Genomic DNA, 13,792 nt, shown 5'->3' with positions numbered 1-13,792 from the left:
CCTCCTCCACACCCAATCAAAGATTGGTGAACATAACCAAGACATCCAAAGGCACCCTTGCCCGCTCCACACCCAATCAAAGATTGGTGAACATAACCAAGACATCCAAAGGCACCCTTGCCTCCTCCACACCCAATCAAAGATTGGTGAACATAACCAAGACATCCAAAGGCACCCTTGCCTCCTCCACACCCAATCAAAGATTGGTGAACATAACCAAGACATCCAAAGGCACCCTTGCCCCCTCCACACCCAATCAAAGATTGGTGAACATAACCAAGACATCCAAAGGCACCCTTGCCCCCTCCACACCCAATCCACCTCCATCCCCTCCTTCCCTACAACCCCCCTCCCCTCTCCCTTCCCCTCCACCTCTCCCTCCTTCCCACACCTTCCCCCTGGGCCCCATCCGGAGGTGCAGAGTGGTTAGATGGTGGGGGACAATCTTCAAACAGGCACACTGGACACCGAGTCAAACGAACAGGGAACTGATCCTACACTTCTGTCTGTCTTGCACTGTGCCACAACAACAAAATGCACTGAGTGCTATACATAATACAGCAGAGGCAGAAAGAGAGGATCAACAACATCAACAACAACTCCAACAACTCCCAACTGTTTCACACCAGCTTGGAACCTGGGCACGGAAGGAAGTCATCAGGCCTGAGTGCCATGTGGACACACACACACACACACACACAACACCACACACACACACACACACACACACAACACACACACACACACACACACACACACACACAAAGAGCAGGAAGCAACAACTTGGCACTGTCATGACATCACAGCAACGACAATCATCACCCTTCTGACCCCTTGTTATCCAGTCTGTAACTATCAACCTGTGTGTGTGTGTGTGTGTGTGTGTGTGCGCGCGCGCGCTCATATGTGCGTGTCCACATGTGTGCACATGTCTGTGTGCATGTGTATGTGCGTGTGTGTGTGGGGTGGGGGTGGAGGGAAGGATGCTAGGTAACAAATGCTCTACAAAGCTCCACCCACAAGCAAAAACTGACGTCCAGAAAACAACTGAATGAAAAGAGACAAGACTGGTCAATCGACCCCAACACAGACAGCCAGCTATTGCCATACAAGGCAAAGGCATCCGTCATAACCAGGCAGCAGACGGATACAGAGACATCTTTCAGGGCCCGCCCCTCTTGGCCCTGTGGTCAAGGGAGAAGGAAATGAGAAGGCGGAAGTGGGTGAGCTAAGCTCTCTTGGCCCGGCCAATCAGTGGCCTGCTGGGTCAGGCGGTGAAGAAGGGGCCAGCCAGCCACATGTACAGGCACCAGACCCTGACACACACACTTCCCCCGCTACAAGCACACCTCTTCCCAACACACTGGGCCCAGCACTTCCCACCGCACTTGAAGTCACTTTGTGCTCCACAGGCTGGCAGCAGTTGTCAGCTGAGTGTTGACGGCCAGCTTATAACATGACAGTCAATTCATGTCATTATATCATTTGGATGGTTGGTTGGTTTTCTGGCTGTTTTTTTGTTCAGGGCCAGCTTATAACATGACAGTCAATTCATGTCATTATATCATTTGGATGGTTGGTTGGTTTTCTGGCTGTTTTTTTGTTCTGGGTTTGTTTTTTTTTTGTTCAGGGCCAGCTTATAACATGACAGTCAATTCATGTCATCATATCATTTGGATGGTTGGTTGGTTTTCTGGCTGTTTTTTTGTTCTCCTATTGTTTCTGTTCAATGGTTCATATCAAACCATGTATTGCTGTTTGTTTCTGTTCAATGGTTCATATCAAACCATGTATTGCTGTTTGTTTCTGTTCAATGGTTCATATCAAACCATGTATTGCTGTTTGTTTCTGTTCAATGGTTCATATCAAACCATGTATTGCTGTTTGTTTCTGTTCAATGGTTCATATCAAACCATGTATTGCTGTTTGTTTCTGTTCAATGGTTCATATCAAACCATGTATTGCTGTTTGTTTCTGTTCAATGGTTCATATCAAACCATGTATTGCTGTTTGTTTCTGTTCAATGGTTCATATCAAACCATGTATTGCTGTTTGTTTCTGTTCAATGGTTCATATCAAACCATGTATTGCTGTTTGTTTCTGTTCAATGGTTCATATCAAACCATGTATTGCTGTTTGTTTCTGTTCTTTTTCATAAAGACCGACAGACAAACAAAAAAGTGTGGTTTGTGTGTACCAAGGACGACAGAACAATGACATTAACTAGCAGGAAACAGAAACACAGCTAATATCAAACTGACTGTGACAGCACTACTCTGTGACACAGATAGTTACACACACAGCCAATGACTGAAATAATCAACAGAAGTAATAGGCCACATTCAGCAAACTTGTGACCACTCGCACACACACACACACACACACACACAGAATAACTAGGCACTTACTCCTCTGTAATATCAGTTCCACATCAAAGTTAAAAAGGAAACTTGGTGGAATACTAATTACTGTAGAGCAATTAAATAACATTTACTTATTGCAATGACATCTACAAGAGTAATAAAGTAACATCATCATGATAATGTACCAACTTAAACAACAAGGACTGTGCTGCCATCTTCCTGGTCCACTGTTTTCCATGTTTTATCTAATGTCACAGATACCATGAAACATACATCAGAAAATGTATGTCCCAAGATTATCTTCCCTCTCACTACCAACACAATGTGACAATCACACAACCTCACCCCATACTGTCAACACAATGTGACAATCACACAATGTTCCCCTGTCAACACAATGTGACAATCACACAATGTTTCCCTGTCAACACAATGTGACAATCACACAATGTTTCCCTGTCAACACAATGTGACAATCACACAAACTCACCCCTTACTGTCAACACAATGTGACAATCACACAATTTTCCCCTGTCAACACAATGTGACAATCACACAATGTTCCCCTGTCAACACAATGTGACAATCACACAATGTTCCCCTGTCAACACAGTGTGACAATCACACAAACTCACCCCTTACTGTCAACACAATGTGACAATCACACAATGTTCCCCTGTCAACACAATGTGACAATCACACAATGTTTCCCTGTCAACACAATGTGACAATCACACAAACTCACCCCTTACTGTCAACACAATGTGACAATCACACAATGTTCCCCTGTCAACACAATGTGACAATCACACAATGTTTCCCTGTCAACACAATGTGACAATCACACAAACTCACCCCTTACTGTCAACACAATGTGACAATCACACAATGTTCCCCTGTCAACACAATGTGACAATCACACAATGTTTCCCTGTCAACACAATGTGACAATCACACAAACTCACCCCTTACTGTCAACACAATGTGACAATCACACAATGTTCCCCTGTCAACACAATGTGACAATCACATAATGTTTCCCTGTCAACACAATGTGACAATCACACAATGTTCCCCTGTCAACACAATGTGACAATCACACAAACTCACCCCTTACTGTCAACACAATGTGACAATCACACAATGTTCCCCTGTCAACACAATGTGACAATCACACAATGTTCCCCTGTCAACACAATGTGACAATCACACAATGTTCCCCTGTCAACACAATGTGACAATCACACAATTTTCCCCTGTCAACACAACGTGACAATCACACAATGTTTCCCTCACTGTCAACGCTAGTTACTCAGTGGAACGAAGCCCACTTGGTTCCGTCTCTGTCCTTCCACGTCCACTGCTTTCTATTCTGCGTGATCCATTCCAGTATAAAACCAAAGCGTTAACCATCATCGAAAAATTAAGACGCAGAAGAAACAAAAGAATGGCACCGAACCAGATGCAAACTATTCAGCCCCCATGGTGGAATACCAACACAGAGAGAGCCTGGGTAGAAAAACATGCGGCTGTCAAACTTTGGCAAAAGGAAAGAACAAAACCTTCTCCAGACAAAGATAATGAAACAAAAATGAAAGAAAAAACTAAACAGTTTGAAGTCATTGCTCAAGAGGCCAAAAATGACAAATGGAAACAATTTTGCGAGGCACTCAGTTATGACACAACACTGACAGAGTTCTGGCAATTTTATCGTCGCATGGAAGGGAAAACGAGCACAACAACAACCCCAGACATGTTAAATACTGATGGAACCAAGCTTAAGACAAACGAAGAAAAAGGATCCACCCTGCTCAAACATTTCATACAACAGAGTGATCAAAGAAACTTAGATGAAAAAAAGAAATATGTCGAGGAGTTAAACCAAACCCTTATGCTGACTGGACCCGGTGATGACTTGACAATAGATGATCTAAATGAAGCAATAGCTAAATGCAAGAAAGAATCGGCTCCTGGCCCAGACAAAGTTCGCTACTCTGACATCAAGGAGCTATCGGAATAAGACAGAAGCAATGGACATGTGCCAGAGGACTGGACACACAGCTTTTTAAAACACATACCAAAACCAGGAAAGGACCATTGTCAGGTAAGCGGCTACCAAATCCTAACCATGCAAAACATTGCTGGAAAGCTCATGGAACGCATGATAGCCAGGAAACTTGTAAGGGATCTTGAACACAGGCACATTCTCCTTTCAAATCAAGGTGGTTACAGAACAGGCAAGTCCACATGGGAAAATGCAGCTGCTTTTGCATATGAGGTATACGAAGAATTTCAAAGAAAAGAAGAAACACTAGCAGTAGCAATCGACCTTGAAGATGCCTACAATAAAGTCCAGTTTGCGCACCTCATGGAGCTGCTACTAAGGTATGGAGTAAGTTTGACACTGACAAGATGGATAGCAGCAGCGCTTCATGAAAGAACCGTCGTCCTACGCCTCGGAGATTGGATGTCTGCACCTTCTAAACTATCCATGGGACTGCCACAAGGGTCTCCACTCTCACCTGTCCTCTACAACATCTACACAAAGGGGCTTGCAGACTTAAACAACAATGTAATAGCTCGGGTGCCTACTCTTGCGGACGATGGCCTGGTCTTCGAAACTTCGAAAGATGCTCAGGAAAGAACTAAAGCCCTCCAGAAACAACTAAACAATATTGCTCAATGGTGCAAAGACACAGGATCTTCCATCAATCCAGCGAAAGCCCAAACGTTGCTGTGCACCCTCAACAACAGAACTGCGAGCAAATCACCACCACCTGTGTATTCGACAGGATTCAGATTGAGAAAACTGAAAGCCTACGCTACCTAGGAGTACAGTTCGACAGGATGCTGACCTTCAGAAAACATACGGAAAATACTGTTCTCAAATGCAAAAAGGGCCTTTCAGTCTTAAAAGCAATGGCAACCAAAGGTATTGAACAACGCCACCTCTTCCTGCTATACCAATCACTCGTCCTCAGTGTGATTGACTCCGGACTTGGGCTAACAACACCATCTCAAAGCAACCTCCTAAAATTAGAAAGAGTTCAAAATGAAGCTATGAGGCTGATCCTTGGAACAACAAAAGACACGCCCACGGAAACCATGCGATACCTGCTTGACCTTCCTTCAGTGCAGGCCAGAAACAAGTTAGAACAGGTTAAGACCTACTTCAAAGCATTAGAAAACCCTCAAAACCCACTGCATGACGCAGTCAAAGAACCAAAAGGCAGCCGTCTAGGACAAGGAAGATCATGGATGGGGCAAGCAGAAAACACGATCCAGCTAGTATGCCAACTACAACTAGTACAAGACCTGAAAGAAACAAAAGAATGGGAGAAAAACCCCGAAAACCTCAAACATCTATTCAACACAGCCATTTCACCCACTCTAGGAAGACATTGTCGGGAATGGCCAGAGGGCAAAACTGATGCGGAAGTGAAGTTACTCATAGAAGAAAACAGTAAAGAAGAGGACATCATCATATACACAGATGGCTCAGTCAAAGACCAATCCGGTTGGGGATTCACTGCGAAACAAAATGGAAAAACAATTTGGGAAGAGAATGCTGCCTACAAAGTCACAACCTCCAGCCTAACGATGGAAGTTGAAGCTGTGACACATGCCCTCCAGTGGCTATCGTCCTTCCATACGCCCGGAAACCAACATGCCATGATTCTAACCGACTCAATGAACCTCATACAGAAAATTTAAAATGGAATGGGAAGCCCAGAGTGGCATAAGGCAATGCGCAACTTTCAGATTAAAAAACTCACACGGTCATACTGCCCGGGACATGCAGGTGTTAAGGGAAATGAGTGAGCTGACAGACTTGCTGGTAACGCAACAACAACGAGCCGCCGACATCTAGGAAAATCGGAAATCCTCAGAAAAGTCAAAGAATATCAAAAAGAACAGGTACAAGGCCATCACACCATCGATCGCCTCAAAGAAATAAAGGCAGAGAGAGGGAGCGGCCATAAGTCTAGCATGAAAGGTAGAGCATGATGCTTTGCAAATCAAACAAATATCGGCATCATTTCCAAACCAACATTGCGCAAATTTCTTCAAAACGGAACAGAGTCTCTGTGGGCTTTTCCAAATACAATAGACTGAGCAACACACTAGACGCCACGTTCTTGGCATCGGAGATCTTTTCCCATCCTTCTTGTGGCCAATCAGTGGCAGCCTCTGTGCGTGTGTGTATGTGTGTGTATGTGTGGGTCTGTGTGTTTGTGTGCGTTTGTGCATGCGCGAGGGTGTAAGTGTACACAAGTGTCAGGAGAGTTCTGTGCACGTGCTCAATGTGTGTGTGTGCGTGCGTGTGCGTGCGTGTGCGGGGGTGTGTGGAGGATGGGGTGTGTGTGTGTGTATGCATGCCTACACTGTGGGAGCAACGGAATATTGGAACATGCGGCTGTGCATATATATATATCTTTGTATATATCTGCGTGCGTGCGTGCATGCGTGCGTGCGTGCGTGGGTGTGTGTGTTGAGGCTCATGTACGTTTATGTGTATTTGACTGTGCTTTCATATCTGTGAAACTGCATGTTTGGTGCATATCTGTTATGCATATGTGTGTGTATGTGTGAATGTGTGTCTGCATTTTTTACATTTATTTGCTTATTTATCATCATTGTTGTCTTTTTTATTTTTTTAAAAATTATATTATCATTTATTTATTTATTTATTTATTTTATTTATTTTATTTTATTTTGTGCGCTTATAGTTGACTTCATCAAGTTTTTGCGCCTTATACATATTATCATTAGTAGTAGTAGTTCTTTTTTTAATGTATTTATCTTTTCTTTTTTTTTTCCAAGGCCTGACAAAGCGCGTTGGGTTACGTTGCTGGTCAGGCAACTGCTTGGCAGATGTGGTGTAATGTATATGGATTTGTCCAAACGCAGTGACGCCTCCTTGAGCTACTGAAACTGAAACTCTATTCTGCATCACAACAACCTTGTCTTCTGTCCTGCCATCCAATTTCACTCATGCTGCAGACTATGACAAAACCTCTGTACAGCTGTGACATCAACAGCCTTTAATCACCATCATCATCATCATAATACATAAATAATCCTCATCATCAACACATAATTACTAAAATTTTGTGTAGCACCCGAATGACTAGCGCCTAGTCCCCAGCTCACGGTCCAGTGAAGAGGGAGAAAATACAACTGAGTGTGGGATTCGATCCCATGAACTCCGATTCTCCCACTTCTTTGGTGGACGTGTTACCACTAAGCCACCACTCCATGGGACTACAGCTACACTATGTGTGTGATGGCTGGACCAGGGATGAGTGAACAGGATGCATATTGGGGCAGTGTCACCACTGACTTCTGTTGCTCTTCCTTCCCACTCACTGTTACATTACTGTATTCAGTCCCACAAGTTCTCAGTGACAGGACCAGGAAAACTCTCACTGCCTTTGCCCACACTGTCCTGGCTTGAGGACAATGGTAGCTGTCATAATAGTTGAATGTATCACATACACATACACTGTAGAGTGCACCCTTCACCAGCTTCTGACTTCTTGTTAAAGAAATGATTATATGAACAGATTAATAAATAAACATATTGCATTCAGATTTTGTTTTAATTAGACTCAGTCAGAAGGTACAAAACAGGGCCAAATAACAGGAGCCAACACCTGAAGATACAAATACATGAGAAACATTTGCTTTCATACTTTTGTCTCTGGCCTTACCACTTTTATATATTTGTAACTTACATTGTTACGAACAACAGTTTTAGTTTTATACACAAACATGTGTGCACACACCCACTTAGTTTGAAAACACTTGCAGCCATTGCTTTAATAAGCTGACTGTGAGTGTGAATTCATATGGTGCTCATCTATAAACAGGGCTCAGGCAAAACAAAAACAAACAAAAAAAACCCATGTAGATATAACCATATATCTTGTTTCAGTCTGACAAAGCAAAAGACTAACATGGTACCCATTCTATAGCCTTCTTGACTGTACTATAAAGGGCAAGTCTTACTATAAAACCCACAGAACACTAATCTAAGACTTCTTGCCCTGTTCTCAACAGTTATTTTCCAAAGCACATTTGTCTGCTTCTGCACCTTCTATGCTCAGAAATATTTTTGCAAAAAATCCATTCAAGTTACTCTGACCCATACACTTAGTTTCAACTTCTGTACCATACAATCATACAATCATAGTTTCCACAATACCATAAATGATAAACAAAAGATTTGTTCAAGTTAACTCTTCTGGCTGATAGTGATATTCTCGAGTTTCAACTTCTGCTTCATAGTTTATATTATAGTATAAATGATAAGCAAAATATTTGTTTAAAATACTCTTCTGACTAGTATACATGGTTTCATTTCTGCTTTACTGTTTATCTACTTCATAGTTTAAAAATATATTACAGTATAAATGATAAGCAAGAGATTTGTTTTAAGTTACTCTTTTGACTGATAATGTGATATACTTAGTTTCAACTTCTGCTTCAAAAGTTTCAACTTCTACTTCATAGTTTATACTTTAGTATAAATGTTCAGCAAAACATGTTTCAGTTACGTTTCTGACTGATAAGTTTAGTTTCAACTTCTGCTTCATAGTTTTAACTATAGTATTACAAAGACCAACAAAACGCACTGAGGGTTTTTTCCCACTCAACCACTGTTCTCTTCTTTCAAACATAACTATGTGCATCTAGACATTTGAAAGTAGAGAACCTTGTTACATATACATGTGCTACAACTACAACGATAAAAGCAGCAGATGCACACAGACAGTTGACAATGATTCAAACAAGTCTCTGAGGCACCAAGCTAAAGTGAGTCAACAACTTTTTTTGTTTTTCAGATCACTTTACATTTTTAAATGATTTTAAGTGACATGTAAAATTTGTAAATCAGCACAATATCTGCCAGACATTCTTTCTTACAGGACTACAAGGCATCACAACACTGGCACAAGTCACAACACTCACAGTCCTCCTTCATCTCACTACTGGCCGTTTCAACACAGACAAGCACTCAACATGGAAACAGGATTGTAAAAACAGATATATATATTAAACATTTAACAGGGCAAAAACACAAATGTAAGTGCATTGTTTGAGTATCCTGTGTGAGTGTGTGTGTGTGTGTGTCTGTGTGTGTGTGCATGTGTGTGTGCATGTGTGTGTGTGTGCATGTGTGACTGTGAATCTGACAGAGAGAGAGTGGGTGTGTGAGTAGGTGACTGGACACAAGAGTGGGCATACAAAAAAATCTACAATTGCTGTTTCAGTTTTGTTGTTGTTGTTGCTGTTTGTTTGTTTTTAATACAAATCATTACATGTGTGACTGTTTTATTTTTGTTTTTAATATGTATATCATTTCATATGTGATTGCTCTATTTGACTCTATAGATACAATCAATGTGCAATACACTGTGTTATGTTCTCATACATTTGAAACATGTTTACTGATTCTTTCTGTTTTTACATTTGAGATATATATTACCTGCACTGGCTGCAGTGTTTGAATATGAGAAATGGTGCATGCACATTGCAATACTTAAAATGAAACATCTGTCATTTTGTCTTCAGCACATTTTCAATATCTGTTTTTTACAATCCTGTTTCCACAACGAGATTTACTTGTATATGCAGTGATTATGCACTTGGCCTAAGTAATGGAACTACATTTTGAGATGATAAAGTTATTCTTATGTTCTTGTCACTTCTTTCCCTATTCACTTATTTCTCACATAACACTACTGATAGGGTGTGCACTCACACACACTCACACACACACACATGCACAAATATGTTCACGGGGCATGTACAGCATTTTGACCTGGCCTCACTGGATGTGGAGTGGTAGCATTGTGATAAAACGTCCACCCAGGAATTGGGTGAATCTGAGCGCAAAGGTTTGAAATCACACACCTGCTAATATTTTCTTCCCCTCCACTAAACCCTGAGTGGTGGTCTGGCCACTAGTCATTCAGATGAGATGATTAACCAAAGTCCCATGTGCAGCATGCACTTAGTGCATGTAAAAGAACCCACAACAACCAATGGGTTGTCCCTGAAAAAATTCTATACAAAAATCTACTCTGATGGGAAAACAAACACACCTGCAGGCAGGAAAGAAAAAAAAAAGGGTGGTGCTAAACTGTATCAATGCACTCTCCCTGGGATAGGCAGCCCACACCCATTTTCACACAGAAACATCAATGTGACAAAAAAGTCAAATATAATATAACACAATAGAGAGTACTGTCAGTAAGAGTCCAGCTGTGCTGCACTGTGATAACTAAACTCCCCTTTCTTAAATTAGACGGAGTAGTCAACAAGGTTACTGGCTTGCACTGATGAGAACTGTACTTGTTCCTTATCTTCCTGCTGTCAGACCTCATGGCCACCACTGTACACTATCCTTTCTTGCTTTTTTCTTTCCTTTTTATTTGTACAAAAATACACCTTCACCCTTTTGTGATTAAACACAGCTCTAACATATTCAAACAACACCACATACAGAAAGCGGAAGCAATCTATTGTTTTTCACTAAGGACTTTCACTTTCATACAAATGCACGTACACATCATCATTGTAATGTGATCTGTAACATTATCAATAACTCATCTTCTATACCAGACTAAATAATTATGATTAATGAGTAAATCATAAACTGTCACACCTCACACATGCAGGACTGGTGTGTTATTTATCAAACATTTTATTTATGTTTTTATCTGATGCAAATTGATGTTTTGAAAAAAAAAGTGTTTTTTTTTAATACATATATTACATGTAATCTATATAAAAAAAATATTTGCAGCATTACATCTAGGCCACATTAGAATACTATAAGGAACAATATCAGCATCACAGGAAATGAGAACTCCGCCCCCTGCTGTGCACGGGGCTCGGTAGGGCTGCCGCTCCACTCCTCTCTCAAACAAAGACATCAGGCCCACAAAAAATTAGAAGCAGTGAGCACATAGTACAAAGCATCAACAATGATTCAGTCACCGAGTGAGTCACACCCATTCATCCATGATCCGTTAGTGATAATGTACTCTGTATATAATGGAACACTGAACGGGTCGCTTCCCGGTGATACGCCCAACTCATGCGGAACACACATGAACTGAAAGCAAACGACAATCTTCAAGAGACATTAGCTTACCTTCGAAAGTGGAAGCACAAGAAATGCACCGCCGCCGGCCGCTTCTGTGACGATGGCAACAAACTTGGGGTTGACAGCGCAATAGGTGGACTCCCAAGAACTTTTGGTGATTCTGATGCCATCGTAACAACCATCCCTTTTCTCCGGTTTGCCGAAGACGTGACGAAATTTACTTTGTCTCATAAAAGCCATCTGTTCAACATACATGAAATAACTGCAAGTAGTTGAGATTAAATTACTTCCACGTTTTTCTCAACGGTATGATAAATACAGTTTATCGCTTTATGCAGGCACAAATCATAGTTTTGAGTAGAAAAGATCGATCGAACCCGTCACAAGGAACCAAAGGGAGATAAACGTTCTGAGGTAGCAGCCGGTATCGAATACAAACTTTGATCCACTTTTAAGCTCCTTGATTTATGATCATTAATTTTATGTACATTATGATGAAACTATTTAGGCCAATATCCAAACCTACACTTACCTTGTAAAAGTTCGCAAGTTATTCCACCATGAAAAGGCTAAGAAATCTTCGCATGTCAAGGCAGAGGGTTGGAAATGAACGCCCCACCGCAACGCGGAAAAGGAAGTTTATTCTACGCATGCGTGACCCGAATGAGTCTCTCAGCGAACGTTCCAATCCCTAAAATGGGAATGGCATATGTCTTCCTTGTGTCGTCTGCTACACACGCGGACGTTTTCACAAGCAGCGCTGAATGGCTGTATACGAATGTGAAAGCTTTCCACCTGTCACACTAGCCTTGTGGGTCTTGCATTGCCTCAAAAATTATTAATGCGCTGCGACACATCGAAAAAGTGCGCAATCCTGTCAATTTTTAATTAACTAACCATGCCAAATACACAGATCAAAATGGAGAACACTGAACCAAGAATCAGTTGAGCAGAAGCTGTTCGTTAAGTAGAAATCAAAATTTAATTTCATACAGCGACAGAGCAGTTGCCCAGAAAATTGATACGTTAACCGGGAAGTGCATCAGTGCTTCTCCCAGTTCATGTATGGTATGCATGCCTGCCGTTTTGTTTTGTCATATTTTGCTTTGTTTTAATCTTGGCGGAAAACTTCAGTTGGTATTTCCACGGCCTGTTATAAAACTTACAGCTTTTTGTGCTGTCGTATGATGTCGCTTTTTATTCTTAGTGTCAGATATATCCCTTTCCCCGCTCATTCTTTGGCAGCACCTGAAGAGAGAGCCACTGACATAATAGTGCTGCAATCTGGCCCGCTAGCACTTCAATTCAGAAAACAAGCGAAATGTGATGGCGGGCTAGTTGTCGTTTGTTAGATGAAGAAAATAGATAAACGCAAGTTATATTTTCGGAGCTAGACAAATTTAGAAATCAGTATAACGATGAAATAAACTAAAAACAGAGGGCGAGATATTGTTGTTGGATATTGTTCAGCCCTGTGCCGGCTTCATGATCCCGTTCGTTGTCAGCCTGATCAGCAGTGATCCATGACTCCGTCGCGTGCTGTCTCAACTGAACTGAAACCCTGGCACACCGTGGAAAGAAAATACAAGGACAGCTTGCCGGCTTTTCATATCCAAGGCTTGCATTGTCTTTCCTTCTGGAATAGAAAAGTCACTACCAAGAAGAAGAACAACAAAAACAACAACACAAACAAACAAACAAAATTTGTGTCCAAATCTGGCTCCAAAACACTTCCGGCTGTACAACTGAACTGCCAGTGAATATATAGCATTGTATTATTGTTATTATTATGAGCATTTGCGCCTAATCTTGAAAATAAGCCCTAGGCGTTTACAAATAGAACACTGGCATATGTAACTGAATATCGAAAAGGAAAATTGGACACAAGATACCGTCCAAACATAAAAAATTATCAGTTCTGACCCCCCGCTCCTTGTCACGTAATAAACCGATTTCACCCCCCCCCCCCCTCTCTCTCTCTCTCTATATATATATATATATAAATATTTTAAACTCAAAAAGATGCTATATCATATTATAGTACACACACACGCACACCCACACGCGCACGCACACACACACACACACACACACACACAGAGGCACAAAATGTACCCTACGCACGCACACAGAGCGCGCACACACACGCTGTGACACTTGTGCATATATATACACTGCATATGTGTATGTGTGTGTGCGATATGATGTGATATGATAGTGACTGTATACTTGTCAGTATAGCCGCGGCTATCATCGATCAGCTGGAGACCAAGCTCAAAGCGGTTTACAAACATTAGTCATTCAGTTTGCA

General features: G+C 41.5%; 1 protein-coding gene across 8 annotated transcripts in view; it reads right to left on the bottom strand.

The window, feature by feature from the left end:
• Nucleotides 1-12,184, bottom strand: part of LOC143288304 (coronin-1C-like) — a 70,651-nt gene extending 58,467 nt beyond the window's left edge. For 6 of the 8 annotated variants that reach the window (XR_013056067.1, XR_013056070.1, XR_013056071.1 and 3 more), the window contains exons 1-2: nt 12,014-12,172; nt 11,530-11,721 (exon numbers count right to left, since the gene is read on the bottom strand). Coding sequence is in view for 3 of the 8 variants with exons in the window: in XM_076596655.1 (XP_076452770.1) it covers nt 11,530-11,721 (192 nt within the window). In the remaining 5 variants the exon portion in view is untranslated. Of the gene's footprint in view, nt 1-11,529; nt 11,722-12,013 lie in introns of all 8 variants that reach the window. The other 2 variants (XM_076596657.1, XM_076596656.1) reach the window with 2 other exon arrangements.
• Nucleotides 12,185-13,792: the final 1,608 nt, after the last annotated feature.

The sequence above is a fragment of the Babylonia areolata genome, chromosome 12, assembly GCF_041734735.1.
Source record: "Babylonia areolata isolate BAREFJ2019XMU chromosome 12, ASM4173473v1, whole genome shotgun sequence".
NCBI lineage: Eukaryota > Metazoa > Mollusca > Gastropoda > Neogastropoda > Buccinidae > Babylonia > Babylonia areolata.
The sequence above is the reverse complement of the archived record's forward strand: the minus strand, read 5'-3'. Positions and strand labels throughout refer to the sequence as shown.